This window comes from Rhinatrema bivittatum, chromosome 4 (genome assembly GCF_901001135.1).
Source record: "Rhinatrema bivittatum chromosome 4, aRhiBiv1.1, whole genome shotgun sequence".
Lineage (NCBI taxonomy): Eukaryota > Metazoa > Chordata > Amphibia > Gymnophiona > Rhinatrematidae > Rhinatrema > Rhinatrema bivittatum.
Window position 1 is genome coordinate 1,426,203 of NC_042618.1, and position 17,892 is coordinate 1,444,094.

Below are 17,892 nucleotides of genomic sequence, written 5' to 3' on the forward strand. Positions count from 1 at the left end.
GGTCTTCTCTGCTTCTCTCGCATCAGTTTTCTTCGGGTTTTTCTGTCCATTTTCTGTCTCTCCTCTTTCCTCCTGTGTTTTTCATGCCATCCCTACATCTGACAAAGAACTTCCTGCTGCCCTGAATCTCTCTCCCCACCCCCTACTCAGAATCCTCCTCTCGTCCCCTTTCCCAGCATCTCCCATTCCCCTCTCTCTCCCCACTATCTCCCATCATTCTCCCCCTTCCCATCCACAACCACACCCAGAACCTCCCATCTTTCCTCAACAACCCCCACTCTCCCCTCTTCCAAAACCCCTTTTCCAGCATCTCCCCTCTCCTCCACAGCCCCCACCCAGCATCTCTCCTCTTTCAACAACCCCCTTTCCCCTCTTTCCAGCATCTTCCACATTCGCTCCTTCACTATTCCCATCTGGTATTTTTCCTCTCCTCACAACCCTTTCCCCCCCACCCCCCCAACTCCCGCCACTCTCTCAACAATTCCCTTCCCCCACCCAGCATCTCCCCAAGGCCCCGAATCCTGACTTCTCCCAGTCACCTGATCCAGGAAGACCTGGGACTAGACGGCCGGAAGGGTTTTGCACAAAGGCTGCACTGCCAAAAAGGTAGCAGCAAGAAAACAAAGTGACCACGAGGCTGATCTGGATCTGTAAGCGGGAGCACTCAGTCCTCTTCTTACACATGGGTTTCCTGTTACCTAGGAAATCCATGTGAGGGGCGGCGTTGCCACAGAGCCGAGTGCTCTGACTCACAGGTCATCCCCATGTGTACTTTCTGTTTAAGAACTGTGCCGCTAAGCAGAGGCTGAGCATGTCTTATAGGGAATTCTGGGGAGGGAGGATCTAGACTGCATTTCCACGTGGTATGTGGTTCGTCCTGCTTCTTGTACAGAGGAGCACGCGAGGAGGAGGATAAGCAGGTCTGTCATTCTTCCATCACCACGCGCTGCACTAACCCAACTCTGGTATGAGACGCCACCCCCATGGAGTTGCCGCCCTGTGCAAATGCATGGTTTGCACACCTGTCGCACTGGCCCTGAACGCTACCCTTGTAACAAGAGTAATTTACTCTGTTGAACCATAAACTTAAAACTAAAATATAACATCTATAGAACCATTGTATATTTGAAAAATATCATTAGTCACTTCAAGAAGAGTGCAGTCTGCTCCCTTTATCTAAACTGGTGATGTATGTTATCTGATTTTAATGTCAGGTAATCCAAAACTGTAGAATCCCTTTCACAAGAGAATAGATATGGTCCATGCAAAATTTAGTTCTATCATTGCCAGTTTATTCTTCCCCAACATCTGGTTCTGTGTAATGCATTTTCTTTATGGACCTTTGGATCATTCACTGTTCTTTTTTTGGTTCTAAAATTTATGACTCTTGTACCATCTTGTACCCCTTCTCCATGTAATATCTATAGCTTATATTATAGATATTGTAAATATATTTATCTAATGTAAATATCTTTATCTAAAGTTATCCTCTCCTTTTTTCTTCTCTTCTCCCAAGTTTTAATTCCCTTGTTATTTGTAACTGCTCACTTCCACAGGTTACACTGTTGTTCATTGTACACCCCTGTTATATGTAAACCGGCAAGATGTGATTGTATCATGAATGCCGGTATATAAAAATCTTAAATAAATAAATAAATATAAAGACTTACACTAGGCTGTACATTAAATTTTTCCTCTTAAGATGGTTTTATTTATGTGCATCCTATATTATGTAGATTTAGGCTTAATATAAATTATAAAAATATAAACAAAACAAAGTAACTCACCCTTAATTCCTACAGAATATTAGAAAGGAAACTGTAGTAAGTGCCCAGACAGATGTAATCACTGCACTTCCAGGCTAACACTCTCAGCTTCACAAGATAAAGAAAGGCAGAAGGCTGCATCTGGCACCCACCCTGTCGGCTTTGACATGGTAGAGGTGACTGCCAGCAGGAACAAACTTCACTAGAAAGCATGCCAGCCTGCAAAGTCCCCCAAGCACAGCATTGAGAGGCACTCATTGATTGCTACCAGCTATGTCTTTCTGCAGTCTGGAAGAGCATCGCACGCTCTGGGTACAGACACTGACCTGTTGTTGGTGTGCCCCCACACCCTCTGGGTACAGGTGCCAGTGAGAGTGCAGATACCCTCCTGCTGTTCGAAGATTCTTCAAAGTAATGACAGACCCATAAGCCAAGTCTAGAAAAGAAGGTGACAAACCTAAGACAAACTGCCATTGATTTCCTTATGAACAACAATCTACAGAATTCCCATTACTGAGTTTATAGTTTATTATTCTTTATATGCCGACATATCGGGGTTCCATCATATCGGTTTACAATAAACACACATACGTTAATTAAACTAGAAACAAATCGGCATAATAAAACAATAAATAAGTACTAAAATTCTAATGCTAAGAACAATACTAAATACATACAATAATTAATAAAATACTACTCATGTTACTCTATACTAAAGTCAATATAAATAGCAGCACTTTCCTAAAAACAGTTCTAAAATCTATTTGCTTTCCATAAAAGCACGCTTAAAAAGCCAGGTTTTTAATTCTGCCTTGAATTTCTTTGTATCCGCTAGACTCCAAGCCCACCTTTCAGCCTCAGGTCAAGGCAGCATTCTTCCAACTTTGCTATCTCCACCCCTTCTTAGATTGCTCAGCTTTTGCCACGGTCATCTAGGGCTGTACAACCTCCCTTCTCAACTACTGTAATTCACTGTACATCAGGATCCCCCCCCCCCCCCCCCCCAAAAAAGAAAAACACATCATCACCTCACCCAGCACCTGCAGCTCCTACAGAATGCAGCAGCTTGCATGCTACTGAAGAAAAAAGGTTTGACAGGATCCCCCCCCAAAAAAGAAAAACACATCATCACCTCACCCAGCACCTGCAGCTCCTACAGAATGCAGCAGCTTGCATGCTACTGAAGAAAAAAGGTTTGACAGGATCCCCCCCAAAAAAAGAAAAACACATCATCACCTCACCCAGCACCTGCAGCTCCTACAGAATGCAGCAGCTTGCATGCTACTGAAGAAAAAAGGTTTGACAGGATCCCCCCCAAAAAAGAAAAACACATCATCACCTCACCCAGCACCTGCAGCTCCTACAGAATGCAGCAGCTTGCATGCTACTGAAGAAAAAAGGTTTGACAGGATCCCCCCCAAAAAAGAAAAACACATCATCACCTCACCCAGCACCTGCAGCTCCTACAGAATGCAGCAGCTTGCATGCTACTGAAGAAAAAAGGTTTGAAAGGATCCCCCCCCAAAAAAGAAAAAACACATCATCACCTCACCCAGCACCTGCAGCTCCTACAGAATGCAGCAGCTTGCATGCTACTGAAGAAAAAAGGTTTGACAGGATCCCCCCCAAAAAAGAAAAAACACATCACCTCACCCAGCACCTGCAGCTCCTACAGAATGCAGCAGCTTGCATGCTACTGAAGAAAAAAAGGTTTGACAGGATCCCCCCCAAAAAAGAAAAACACATCATCACCTCACCCAGCACCTGCAGCTCCTACAGAATGCAGCAGCTTGCATGCTACTGAAGAAAAAAGGTTTGACAGGATCCCCCCCAAAAAAGAAAAACACATCATCACCTCACCCAGCACCTGCAGCTCCTACAGAATGCAGCAGCTTGCATGCTACTGAAGAAAAAAGGTTTGACAGGATCCCCCCCAAAAAGAAAAAACACATCATCACCTCACCCAGCACCTGCAGCTCCTACAGAATGCAGCAGCTTGCATGCTACTGAAGAAAAAAAGGTTTGACAGGATCCCCCCCAAAAAAGAAAAACACATCATCACCTCACCCAGCACCTGCAGCTCCTACAGAATGCAGCAGCTTGCATGCTACTGAAGAAAAAAGGTTTGACAGGATCCCCCCCAAAAAAGAAAAACACATCATCACCTCACCCAGCACCTGCAGCTCCTACAGAATGCAGCAGCTTGCATGCTACTGAAGAAAAAAGGTTTTGACAGGATCCCCCCCAAAAAAGAAAAACACATCATCACCTCACCCAGCACCTGCAGCTCCTACAGAATGCAGCAGCTTGCATGCTACTGAAGAAAAAAGGTTTGACAGGATCCCCCCCCAAAAAAGAAAAACACATCATCACCTCACCCAGCACCTGCAGCTCCTACAGAATGCAGCAGCTTGCATGCTACTGAAGAAAAAAGGTTTGACAGGATCCCCCCCAAAAAAGAAAAAACACATCATCACCTCACCCAGCACCTGCAGCTCCTACAGAATGCAGCAGCTTGCATGCTACTGAAGAAAAAAGGTTTGACAGGATCCCCCCCAAAAAAGAAAAACACATCATCACCTCACCCAGCACCTGCAGCTCCTACAGAATGCAGCAGCTTGCATGCTACTGAAGAAAAAAGGTTTGACAGGATCCCCCCCAAAAAAAGAAAAACACATCATCACCTCACCCAGCACCTGCAGCTCCTACAGAATGCAGCAGCTTGCATGCTACTGAAGAAAAAAGGTTTGACAGGATCCCCCCCAAAAAAGAAAAAACACATCATCACCTCACCCAGCACCTGCAGCTCCTACAGAATGCAGCAGCTTGCATGCTACTGAAGAAAAAAGGTTTGACAGGATCCCCCCCAAAAAAGAAAAACACATCATCACCTCACCCAGCACCTGCAGCTCCTACAGAATGCAGCAGCTTGCATGCTACTGAAGAAAAAAGGTTTGAAAGGATCCCCCCCAAAAAAGAAAAACACATCATCACCTCACCCAGCACCTGCAGCTCCTACAGAATGCAGCAGCTTGCATGCTACTGAAGAAAAAAGGTTTGACAGGATCCCCCCCAAAAAAGAAAAACACATCACCTCACCCAGCACCTGCAGCTCCTACAGAATGCAGCAGCTTGCATGCTACTGAAGAAAAAAGGTTTGACAGGATCCCCCCCAAAAAAGAAAAACACCTCATCACCTCACCCAGCACCTGCAGCTCCTACAGAATGCAGCAGCTTGCATGCTACTGAAGAAAAAAGGTTTGACAGGATCCCCCCCAAAAAAGAAAAACACATCATCACCTCACCCAGCACCTGCAGCTCCTACAGAATGCAGCAGCTTGCATGCTACTGAAGAAAAAAGGTTTGACAGGATCCCCCCCCAAAAAAGAAAAACACATCATCACCTCACCCAGCACCTGCAGCTCCTACAGAATGCAGCAGCTTGCATGCTACTGAAGAAAAAAGGTTTGAAAGGATCCCCCCCAAAAAAGAAAAACACATCATCACCTCACCCAGCACCTGCAGCTCCTACAGAATGCAGCAGCTTGCATGCTACTGAAGAAAAAAGGTTTGACAGGATCCCCCCCAAAAAAGAAAAACACATCATCACCTCACCCAGCACCTGCAGCTCCTACAGAATGCAGCAGCTTGCATGCTACTGAAGAAAAAAGGTTTGACAGGATCCCCCCCAAAAAAGAAAAACACATCATCACCTCACCCAGCACCTGCAGCTCCTACAGAATGCAGCAGCTTGCATGCTACTGAAGAAAAAAGGTTTGACAGGATCCCCCCCAAAAAAGAAAAACACATCATCACCTCACCCAGCACCTGCAGCTCCTACAGAATGCAGCAGCTTGCATGCTACTGAAGAAAAAAGGTTTGACAGGATCCCCCCCAAAAAAGAAAAACACATCATCACCTCACCCAGCACCTGCAGCTCCTACAGAATGCAGCAGCTTGCATGCTACTGAAGAAAAAGGTTTGACAGGATCCCCCCCCAAAAAAGAAAAACACATCATCACCTCACCCAGCACCTGCAGCTCCTACAGAATGCAGCAGCTTGCATGCTACTGAAGAAAAAAGGTTTGACAGGATCCCCCCCAAAAAAGAAAAACACATCATCACCTCACCCAGCACCTGCAGCTCCTACAGAATGCAGCAGCTTGCATGCTACTGAAGAAAAAAGGTTTGACAGGATCCCCCCCAAAAAAGAAAAACACATCATCACCTCACCCAGCACCTGCAGCTCCTACAGAATGCAGCAGCTTGCATGCTACTGAAGAAAAAAGGTTTGACAGGATCCCCCCCAAAAAAGAAAAACACATCATCACCTCACCCAGCACCTGCAGCTCCTACAGAATGCAGCAGCTTGCATGCTACTGAAGAAAAAAGGTTTGACAGGATCCCCCCCAAAAAAGAAAAACACATCATCACCTCACCCAGCACCTGCAGCTCCTACAGAATGCAGCAGCTTGCATGCTACTGAAGAAAAAAGGTTTGACAGGATCCCCCCCAAAAAAGAAAAACACATCATCACCTCACCCAGCACCTGCAGCTCCTACAGAATGCAGCAGCTTGCATGCTACTGAAGAAAAAAGGTTTGACAGGATCCCCCCCAAAAAAGAAAAACACATCATCACCTCACCCAGCACCTGCAGCTCCTACAGAATGCAGCAGCTTGCATGCTACTGAAGAAAAAAGGTTTGACAGGATCCCCCCCAAAAAAGAAAAACACATCATCACCTCACCCAGCACCTGCAGCTCCTACAGAATGCAGCAGCTTGCATGCTACTGAAGAAAAAGGTTTGACAGGATCCCCCCCAAAAAAGAAAAACACATCATCACCTCACCCAGCACCTGCAGCTCCTACAGAATGCAGCAGCTTGCATGCTACTGAAGAAAAAAAGGTTTGACAGGATCCCCCCCAAAAAAGAAAAACACATCATCACCTCACCCAGCACCTGCAGCTCCTACAGAATGCAGCAGCTTGCATGCTACTGAAGAAAAAAGGTTTGACAGGATCCCCCCCAAAAAAGAAAAACACATCATCACCTCACCCAGCACCTGCAGCTCCTACAGAATGCAGCAGCTTGCATGCTACTGAAGAAAAAAGGTTTGACAGGATCCCCCCCAAAAAAGAAAAACACATCATCACCTCACCCAGCACCTGCAGCTCCTACAGAATGCAGCAGCTTGCATGCTACTGAAGAAAAAAGGTTTGAAAGGATCCCCCCCAAAAAAGAAAAACACATCATCACCTCACCCAGCACCTGCAGCTCCTACAGAATGCAGCAGCTTGCATGCTACTGAAGAAAAAAGGTTTGACAGGATCCCCCCCAAAAAAGAAAAACACATCATCACCTCACCCAGCACCTGCAGCTCCTACAGAATGCAGCAGCTTGCATGCTACTGAAGAAAAAAGGTTTGACAGGATCCCCCCCAAAAAAGAAAAACACATCATCACCTCACCCAGCACCTGCAGCTCCTACAGAATGCAGCAGCTTGCATGCTACTGAAGAAAAAAGGTTTGACAGGATCCCCCCCAAAAAAGAAAAACACATCATCACCTCACCCAGCACCTGCAGCTCCTACAGAATGCAGCAGCTTGCATGCTACTGAAGAAAAAAGGTTTGACAGGATCCCCCCCAAAAAAGAAAAACACATCATCACCTCACCCAGCACCTGCAGCTCCTACAGAATGCAGCAGCTTGCATGCTACTGAAGAAAAAAGGTTTGACAGGATCCCCCCCAAAAAAGAAAAACACATCATCACCTCACCCAGCACCTGCAGCTCCTACAGAATGCAGCAGCTTGCATGCTACTGAAGAAAAAAGGTTTGACAGGATCCCCCCCAAAAAAGAAAAACACATCATCACCTCACCCAGCACCTGCAGCTCCTACAGAATGCAGCAGCTTGCATGCTACTGAAGAAAAAAGGTTTGACAGGATCCCCCCCAAAAAAGAAAAACACATCATCACCTCACCCAGCACCTGCAGCTCCTACAGAATGCAGCAGCTTGCATGCTACTGAAGAAAAAAGGTTTGACAGGATCCCCCCCAAAAAAGAAAAACACATCATCACCTCACCCAGCACCTGCAGCTCCTACAGAATGCAGCAGCTTGCATGCTACTGAAGAAAAAGGTTTGACAGGATCCCCCCCAAAAAAGAAAAACACATCATCACCTCACCCAGCACCTGCAGCTCCTACAGAATGCAGCAGCTTGCATGCTACTGAAGAAAAAAGGTTTGAAAGGATCCCCCCCAAAAAAGAAAAACACATCATCACCTCACCCAGCACCTGCAGCTCCTACAGAATGCAGCAGCTTGCATGCTACTGAAGAAAAAAGGTTTGACAGGATCCCCCCCAAAAAAGAAAAACACATCACCTCACCCAGCACCTGCAGCTCCTACAGAATGCAGCAGCTTGCATGCTACTGAAGAAAAAAGGTTTGACAGGATCCCCCCCAAAAAAGAAAAAACACATCATCACCTCACCCAGCACCTGCAGCTCCTACAGAATGCAGCAGCTTGCATGCTACTGAAGAAAAAAGGTTTGACAGGATCCCCCCCAAAAAAGAAAAACACATCATCACCTCACCCAGCACCTGCAGCTCCTACAGAATGCAGCAGCTTGCATGCTACTGAAGAAAAAAGGTTTGACAGGATCCCCCCCAAAAAAGAAAAACACATCATCACCTCACCCAGCACCTGCAGCTCCTACAGAATGCAGCAGCTTGCATGCTACTGAAGAAAAAAGGTTTGACAGGATCCCCCCCAAAAAAGAAAAACACATCATCACCTCACCCAGCACCTGCAGCTCCTACAGAATGCAGCAGCTTGCATGCTACTGAAGAAAAAAGGTTTGACAGGATCCCCCCCAAAAAAGAAAAACACATCATCACCTCACCCAGCACCTGCAGCTCCTACAGAATGCAGCAGCTTGCATGCTACTGAAGAAAAAAGGTTTGACAGGATCCCCCCCAAAAAAGAAAAACACATCATCACCTCACCCAGCACCTGCAGCTCCTACAGAATGCAGCAGCTTGCATGCTACTGAAGAAAAAAGGTTTGACAGGATCCCCCCCCAAAAAGAAAAAACACATCAACACCTCACCCAGCACCTGCAGCTCCTACAGAATGCAGCAGCTTGCATGCTACTGAAGAAAAAAGGTTTGACAGGATCCCCCCCAAAAAAGAAAAACACATCATCACCTCACCCAGCACCTGCAGCTCCTACAGAATGCAGCAGCTTGCATGCTACTGAAGAAAAAAGGTTTGACAGGATCCCCCCCAAAAAAGAAAAACACATCATCACCTCACCCAGCACCTGCAGCTCCTACAGAATGCAGCAGCTTGCATGCTACTGAAGAAAAAAGGTTTGACAGGATCATACCCATTTTAAAATCCCTACACTGGCTTACATTTCAAATCTCGGCTCTGGCCGAAAACAGCTGTGCTGCCCTCTACCTGAGCAACATCTGACCCCTACATCCCTTCTCGCCCATTTGATAATCTTGCCACTTAAGGACCACCACCTCGCTAGTACCAGAGAAAGGACTCTCTTGGGATCAGTCCCATCAATGTGGAAATCTCTTCCTCCAGGATAAAAGGCAAGAAACAGCCTTGATCTCCCCTCTTTTAAGGTCCTTACCTTGTGTCACCTTATATTGCATCCTCCATATATATCTTCACTTAGTCCCCTGTTCCATCAACACTTGCACCCGTTACCCACCCCCTCATTCTCCCTCTCCTACTTCACTCACCCCTCTTTTCCCCATCCTACCAACTCTGACAACCAAATTGGTTCCTGATTTTAGAAAGAGGGAAGGTAAGTCACCACCCACTTTCCACCCTGATCCATTCTCTACTTCTACAACCTTTAAGAAGCCATAGATACATAAAGAGAAACCCTGCAGAGCCGCCACAACAAAATGTCTTTCCTTTCCAAGTCAATGCCACAAAATAACTCCCATCACCAAGATTTCCTTCTCTGCACACCATTATCCAAGCTGGTTTTTGTCCTCAGAGCAATCTTCTGCATGAGGCCCAACTTGCTTGCAGAAAACATTGTCCAGCATAAGAGAGTTCCAACGGGACTCCACTTAAGCATTCACTGCAACAATGCAGACGTAGATATTTCTTGGCTGTATCCTGATTCACATGCTGTAGTAACACATCACAGTTGCCAGCGTGTTGGATAGTCACAGTTTAAAGAATATTACAAAAGCTGCCATATAATTTATTTGAATTTTTACAAGCCCACAAACTATTCATATCTCACTGCAGAAAATCCAAGTCCACAATACCTCATGTCTCCTGTGACAGCCTGGGTCACCGACTTAAGCCAAATTCACTCTCATCCGTAGGTCACTGGCAGCACGCAGTGAATTTTCAGTTCATCACCTGGGAGCTATATTTCCAGGAAACTGTGTCTCTATCCCAGTTTTGGGGATATTCACAAATCTTCTCTCTCCTGGACCTCTTTTTAAGGTCTTCTTTTCATACCTGTGTACAGATTCTTTTACAGACGCAAGGTCTAGGGCTGCAGAGTACATGAGAGGTCTAGAACGGGTAGATGTGAATCGGTTATTTACTCTTTCGGATAATAGAAAGACTAGGGGGCACTCCATGAAGTTAGCATGGGGCACATTTAAAACTAATCGGAGAAAGTTCTTTTTTACTCAACGCACAATTAAACTCTGGAATTTGTTGCCAGAGGATGTGGTTAGTGCAGTTAGTTTAGCTGGGTTTAAAAAAGGATTGGATAAGTTCTTGGAGGAGAAGTCCATTAACTGCTATTAATCAAGTTTAATTAGGGAATATCCACTGCTATTAATTGCATCAGTAGCATGGGATCTTCTTAGTGTTTGGGTACTTGCCAGGTTCTTATGGCCTGGATTGGCCACTGTTGGAAACAGGATGCTGGGCTTGATGGACCCTTGGTCTGACCCAGTATGGCATTTTCTTATGTTCTTATGAACTTCAGATACCTATTCCAGCTTGAATTATATAATTTATCACAACCACTGCACTCAAAGGCCTGATTCCGGCCCCCACATTCTTCTCCCCCATCTTGATTTCCACTGGCTTCACTTTCTCTTCTTCTTTCTTCACTGTTCGAGGTGATATTTTGCCCAAGTTACAGTTCAATGAAGCCAGGGCCTTTACCTGAACAAAATTTAAACAAAACCTCAAAACCTGGCTCTTCAGGCAAGCCTTCACCTAACTCCCTTTCCCCCCCCCCCCCCCTAACTGATACAGCTACTCACGCTTACCCATATTCCAGCTGTAAATATCTGTATATAGTTTGGAGTTAGTTATCTCCCACCTCGCTCTTGTTACTCAACCACCTTCTTCCTTCTGCCTACATTGTTAATCACTAAGTTAAATGTAAAGCCTGTTGCTCAATTTTGCTGTTATACTGTAAACTGATCAGATGTTCCAAACGATGAGCGGTATATAAAAAACCACTAATAAATAAATAAATAAAAAATGTGTGTTTTTCATTGCAATTTTAAGGCCTGATTATAGAGGTTGATGAAGAGAGACTGTCTCCAGAGCAGAGATGCCTCACGTCCTGCTCCACGCACTGCATCCCTGAACCCCAGATTTAGTGAATTTATTTACTGTTTCGATGACCAGTCTAGGATTGCAAAAAAAGAGACCCTTCAGGCAGCACAGAGTGGCAGGAACAGCGCCCCATTACCTCCTATATACTACAAGGAGCAATGTGGGCTGCCCCCTCTCAGTGGCCAAGTGTTTTGAGATTTGAATATTTTAGAGGACAATGTCCAAAGCCGTTTCTGCAGGTAAAAAGCAGCACATTCAATTGAGTGAAAGTTACCCTCCCTCAGTGCAGCTGAAAGTCTGCAACGGATGGACGAGAGGAGGTAAGATAATGAGCAGATGCACTGAGCCAGAGTGCAGGGACAGGCAGGGGAACATAAGTGCGCGAGTAGGCAGTTTGTATTTTTCCAGCAGAACCTACCCCCGGAAAAAGCAGGTGCAAAGAAACACAAGCACTGGGTACCTGCAGCAGGTTTCAGCATGAAAGCCCACGCATACCTGCGGGTAAAAAGTACGCTGAGTCTGAACGCTGCTCCCTTAATCTGCTCCAAATTTGGAGTGCGTTCTATCCCCACATCCCGTAATCAAGGAGGGCAGAGGCTTTCCTTCCTTTCCTATTTTTTTGGGCACTGGTAGTCTCTTCCTGCTCCATTGGGTTTCCAGCTCAACCGGAACCAAAGCCGCTGAAAAGTACCTGTGGGGGGGCAAGGGGCAGAGTGCCCCCGCTGCTCACAGCACCCAGGATCAGCTGGGGGAAAGGGTGGAAATGTGGGTAGGAAAGCCCGCGCTGCATCGCCCACCCAGTTTTCAAAGAGAAAACCCGCAGGGGGCTTTTCAAAATGAGCTTCCAGGCCTTGTAGCCATTCTGAAACGCGTCCTGTACGGATCTCAGTCCCAGCCACTCGCATCCTTCCGGGTTACAGGGAAGCTGCTCTTCTCCTCCCACGTCTAAAAGCTCAGCACACACGTTCACAGGGCCCCACTGCATCAAGCAGTGACACAACCCAAAGTCACCATGGCAAGGGCTTCCTTTAAGGAACAGTGGTTCAGGCCAAAGCAGGCAGGATATTTTATGGGCGTGGACAGCAGTACTTACACTCTGGCATGGAGGCATTGTGCAGGTTGTTTCCGATCAGTCGAGACTGGAAGGCAGAGCTGAAAAATCCATCGCCAGGACCACTAGGGAGAGAAACAACGGTGCTGAGGGACCCACAGCAAGACCAGGCTGAAGTAATGCCCTGATTATCACAAGCATACTTTGCAGCTAATAGAGCTGTATAGTATTTACACATTCAGCTGTCTTATAAACTTTAGCAGGCTCTAAGGCATTAGGGGACCAATTTTCAACAGCGCTCAGAGCTCCTAAGATAGCTGACTAAATTCAGGCCAAGCTTTTTTGGGAAACACGGGACAGCCAGCTAACTTTTTTTCCCCAATAACAGTTAACACCCACAAAGAGTCCATCTAGATGTCCAGATTTGGCCACTATGTAGGGGTATGGGGATCTAGCCATGTAACTTCCTGGTTAGGCCCAATATGTCTGCTAAAAACAGTCTCAAAGTTTCAGCATATCATGCAAATATACCCACAAGAAATTTCTCAGGGACCCAACTGGACGAGCCAAAGTACATGTGGTAGAGAAAGAAGAAGTTAAGACTTACCTGATAATTTCCTCTCCTTTATTCTGCTCCACCAGTCAAGAACCTGTGGGTTTAATCCCCTCATCTAGCAGTTGGAGGCAGAGGTGTTTTTGTGATAACCTCACCCCAAGAAAAAGCAGATTTCTGTTAGGTGAAGTTTTTTTTTTTTATCCTCTCATTTTGCACTGTTAATCAATATCTAATAATCCACACATTATACTATTCAGTGCTTAAATCTGAGCAACCTCTCAAAGGCTCACCAACAACGCAAAATATAGAACTTTTTTTTTTTTACCTAATTTCAGATATTTAAAGCAAAAATGTATACTTAGCTTTTGCGAGCCTGCTGAACAGGATATACCTGACTAGATATTGACACTAGACCCTGCTATTCATGAGACTATCTAGCTTTGAGGTGGTCTCCCCTTAGATGCACCACTGGACTAACAAACAATCTATCAGAAGTATGAAATTCACTTGTCAGCTTTAAATATTCTCTTACACATCTCCTGACATCTAAGAATTGTAAAGATCGCAGGCCCAAAGATGTACATATAATGGGCAGATTTAAATGGAAGAAGGATGGATTAGGTCTCAGCATTAAAGAATCCTAAAAATTTTAGAAAGGCAGCCATGCAAGACAAAGGCTGCAACTCCAAAATATATCTTGCTAAGGTAAGAGACATTAAAATCGCAGTTTTCAGTGTCAAGTCCTTTAGTCGCTTGTTCTAATGGCTCATAAGGAAGGTCTACTTATGCGCTCACTACCACATTCAAAATCCATAACATTATCATAAGCCTCAATGTAGGGTTAAGGTGTTTAACTCCTTGCCAACAAACATGAAAACTCCTTATGAGACGATATAGATGTCCCCTTAATCTTTTCCTTAATGCAAGCAAATCGCTGCAACCTGTACCTTTAAAGAATTCAAGGCTAAGCCTTTGTCAAGACCCTTCTCTAAGAATGATAGAATATCTCCTATTTGTCTACAATATGTTGTGAAAATTCGCCAAACTTTCACATAGAGCAAGTTTCCACAAAGAGCTTAACAATCGATGGTTTGTATCCCTTATTGTCTAATCTTACTCTCTCAAGAGCCATGCCCGTTCCTGGTGAAAGAGACCCCCTATGATTTGAGAATACAATAGTTGACTTCTGGTTATTTTCTGAGAGAAGTGACAGCAGCCCAGTAAAGATCCCGGTATCATCAGACTTAATCCTCTACCTTTAGCGGATCACTGACTTGTAAGAGCAAAATGTTGATATCTAAAGAAGTGTGCAAACACTGGAATCCCTCCTGTGCACGAACCAAAGGAGAAAACTCGATAAAAAAACAAATTATTTTCAAAATGGCTACCTGAACTGCTGCCTATACCAGCCAAAATGGGTGTCAAAGATTAACCAAGCTCATCATGCATCTGCTCCAACCCCGGAACCAGGATGATGCCCACGTGCAGTTATCAAATTGAATAATTTCACTGACAAGTGGCTGATCCCGACTGGAGTGCGAGAGGCAAAGGAGCTGGAAGTCGAGTGCTGTTATTTCAAGACTTCTTGGCAGATTTGCAGAGGAAATGGATGGTCTTCACCGTTGGAGTTAAAAAAGAGCTGCAGAATTATAATATCCAGTATGTGATGCTGTACCCAGCTAAGCTAAGGGTTCAGGTGAATGGTAAGCCGGTCCTCTTTAACGATGTGCCATCCATGGAGAAATTTTTGCAAGACACATGCAAAGACCATATGGAACAAGACTAGCGCTTTCCTTTATCCTGAGTTGATTGTGTGATCAGAGGATTTGAGCGGGAGTGAAACTGGGCTTTTATCTTGAGGGCTCAGGTTGGTGTGCTGAAATCCTCACTGGAACTGTTTCAATGTTTTGATTTACTTTTCTTTGTGATTTTTAATTTATTTATTTTGTTCTGTTGGCACCATCTTGTTTTTGGCTGTAGACTACTGCTTCTCATGGCCTGACCTCTTGTTTTCACCTGCTCTATAATTTTTCAGATGGTACAGTATTCCCTGGTTCAGAGATAGGAGCGAAGTGCAATGATGAAGAGGTTAGAAAATGCCAGCTGTACTCCTGGTCAGGGTCTGAATTTGAGCCCAGTGGCTCTTAGAAATCATTGTACATTATCACACAGTGCAGATTTGCAGGGATATCTTTCCAAATTGAATGTTTTTGACCTAACTTAGCTACATAGGAGGTGGCGTCACAGACTGACAATTAGGTGAGGAGCAATGACAGTCATATGACTTATCGATTTATGGACTCCTTACTCTCTCTCTTTGCTCAACCCCGAGCATAACAGTCCTGGCAAACAGCACCCAAATCTGTTAACAGGGAAACACCTATAAGCTCTGGTCTCATGGCTAACATGGGATGAGAACATCAAATCTGCGTGCCTGAAGGTCCCACCTGCAACTGTGCATTCTCACAGCTTGGTATCCGATCCAAAAAGGGCCAACCCCATCGGGAGACAATGTGCTAAAAAGGACTTGTTTGCCAGCTTCCATTCCCCTAGGTCTAAGATCCAACAGCTGAGATAATCTGCCTGAATGGTTCAACTCCTGCAATGTGAGATGCAGACACTGCCTGGAGATGCTGTTTCGCCTATGGCAACAGGACATCCACCTCCCGAGAAATCTGTTTATTCTGGGTTCCTCCTTGATTTATATAGGCCACCACTATGGTGTTGTCCCACATCACCCTCACAGCTCTCCCAACTCAATTGCTCCACAAACCTCAGCAAAGCTAGACAAATCACTCAAGCCTCTAACCGATTGATAGACTAACCCATCTCCTTGAGAGACCACTGCCACTGAGCCACCAGTTGCTGACAGTGAGCTCAACAGCCTTGCAGACTCGCATCCATGGTCAGCATTATCTAGTCAGGGATGGCCAAGTTCATCCTCTTGGTTAGAAGTTCTCTCTTCAGCCACCAGAACAGAGCAAGTTCCTGAGAGGTGGGTAGCAAAGTGGACCATCTCACAATAGGTGTGATAGATCTGCATTCCATGGCTATTGGGGCCAATCTGCAGCCAGCTGGAGGACTCTGCCCAGATGTCCTGAAATCTTTGAAACCACCCTGGCCAAGGCGGAAACATATCCAAGATTTCTGCTCTCAGCTTATCCTGCATTAGGGCATCAACCTCAGAGGACTTTGGATCTCTCCTGCGAGGGAAGAACCGGTAAACTTTCACCATCAAATCCATAAAGTGCTGACTCCACCGGTTGATAGTAATATTGAGAGCCCCGGAGAGAAACCACTCTCCCAGATCCAGAATGAAATGACTGAGAATCAGCTGGCATGTTTTCTCCCACTATGGGAAGACGCCGACAAGGCCAGAAGATGCTTTTCTGCCCAAGGAAGAAGAATGTCCATCACTAAGGAGATCTGCAGGCTTCGGGCTCCCCCTTGATGGTTTATGTATGCTGCTGCTGTGACATTGTCCAACATCACTCTCACCACTCCTCCGAGTAAATGGGGCATGAATTCGAGGAGTGGCAGATGAACTGCCCAAGCCTCCAGATGGTTGATGGGCCACATTACCTCCACAATGGACCATCAGCCTTGTGCTGTGACAGTGAGCTACCCATCCAAAAAGGCCCATGTCCGTGGTCATTACTGACCAAATGGAAGGCATCAAATCTATTTCCCTGATCAAATGCTCTTGATCCAGCCACTACTGAAGAGACTATGTGACTTCCACAGGAAGAGACAACCTTTCTGAGTAATCTGGACTCTGGGGATTCCACTGAGCCAGCAAGGCTCTCTGTAAAGAGTGCATGTGCGCTCTCGCCCAGGGAACCAAATCCAATGCTGGCGCCATGGAACCCAGGGCCTGAAGGTAAAGCCATACTGACAGAGCCCAAACAATCCACAACTTTCTGACCTGATCTTGTAATGTCAGAATCCACTGTTCTGGGAGATATACCCATCCGATTAATGTATCGAATCGTACACCAGGTGTTGAGATGGTTGCATATCGCTCTTGGCCAGGTTGACAACCTAACCCAGCTTCGGCAATAACTGTATCACCCTTCAGGAAGCCACCTGGCTTCCTTCGAAGGACTTTCAATGGATCAATCAATCACCCAGATATGGTTGGACCAGGATTCCTGTCTTCCAGCAAGCTGGGATCTTTCAAGTCCCCTTATACCTTTGCCATCTTCACCAACTGGTCCCCAAACAGGAGCTGCCCTTTAAGTGGCAACTTGGTTAAGCTGGAGCCAGAGAAGATATCCAAGAGAAACCAAAGCAGCTTAAAAGAAAACCAGGCACCCCTCATGTAAACTAGCCTCAGCTTCCGTTTCCCAGGAAGGACTGAAATTCTAGGCAGAACAGGCCTGTCAGCAGCCTACCATGAAAAACATTCTCTTCCAGAGAATGTGCATCTCACCTCTTGAAGCAGCTCTCGTACCAGCACTAAAATTTTGAGGCAACTTCCTGTAACGGATAATACCAACCAGGGCTCTCTGCTCATAGCTCCGGACCAAACCTAAATACTGGAGCATTTTCCAGGACCAGAGATAGTTCCCACACCTGTGCCTGAGATGCATAATTAATACCAACGCCATTCTAAAAAATGGGAAGCCAGACTCTCCTCCATTGGAACAACGGATATCATCCAGGCCGAACCACATCCGCAGGACACAGAGGAGGCCTCTCACTCTCCCACACACAAACATGGCCACCACTCCCAACCATTCAAACCGTCGGCAGGAAGCACAACATGACCAACCCCCCATCTCTGAGCACAATCTCCTACCAAACATACTGACCCTTCTTTCAGGCTAAAAACATCACCATCTGCAGTAGGGAGGTAAAGAGGGCTGGCTACTGCACTCAAAAAAGGGCAGGTCTAACAGTTCTCAATCAGGAGCACAGCTCAACTCACAGCGAAAGGCAAGAATCA

At 45.7% G+C, this 17,892-nt stretch overlaps 1 protein-coding gene across 6 annotated transcripts in view; it reads right to left on the reverse strand.

The window, feature by feature from the left end:
* Positions 1–17,892, reverse strand: part of POMT2 (protein O-mannosyltransferase 2) — a 128,303-nt gene that overhangs the window by 59,230 nt on the left and 51,181 nt on the right. For all 6 annotated transcript variants that reach the window (XM_029597641.1, XM_029597639.1, XM_029597638.1 and 3 more), the window contains 2 exons: positions 12,431–12,513; positions 2,093–2,202 (listed from right to left, as the gene is read on the reverse strand). In XM_029597641.1, the coding sequence (XP_029453501.1) occupies positions 2,093–2,202; positions 12,431–12,513 (193 nt within the window). The remainder of the gene's footprint in view (positions 1–2,092; positions 2,203–12,430; positions 12,514–17,892) is intronic.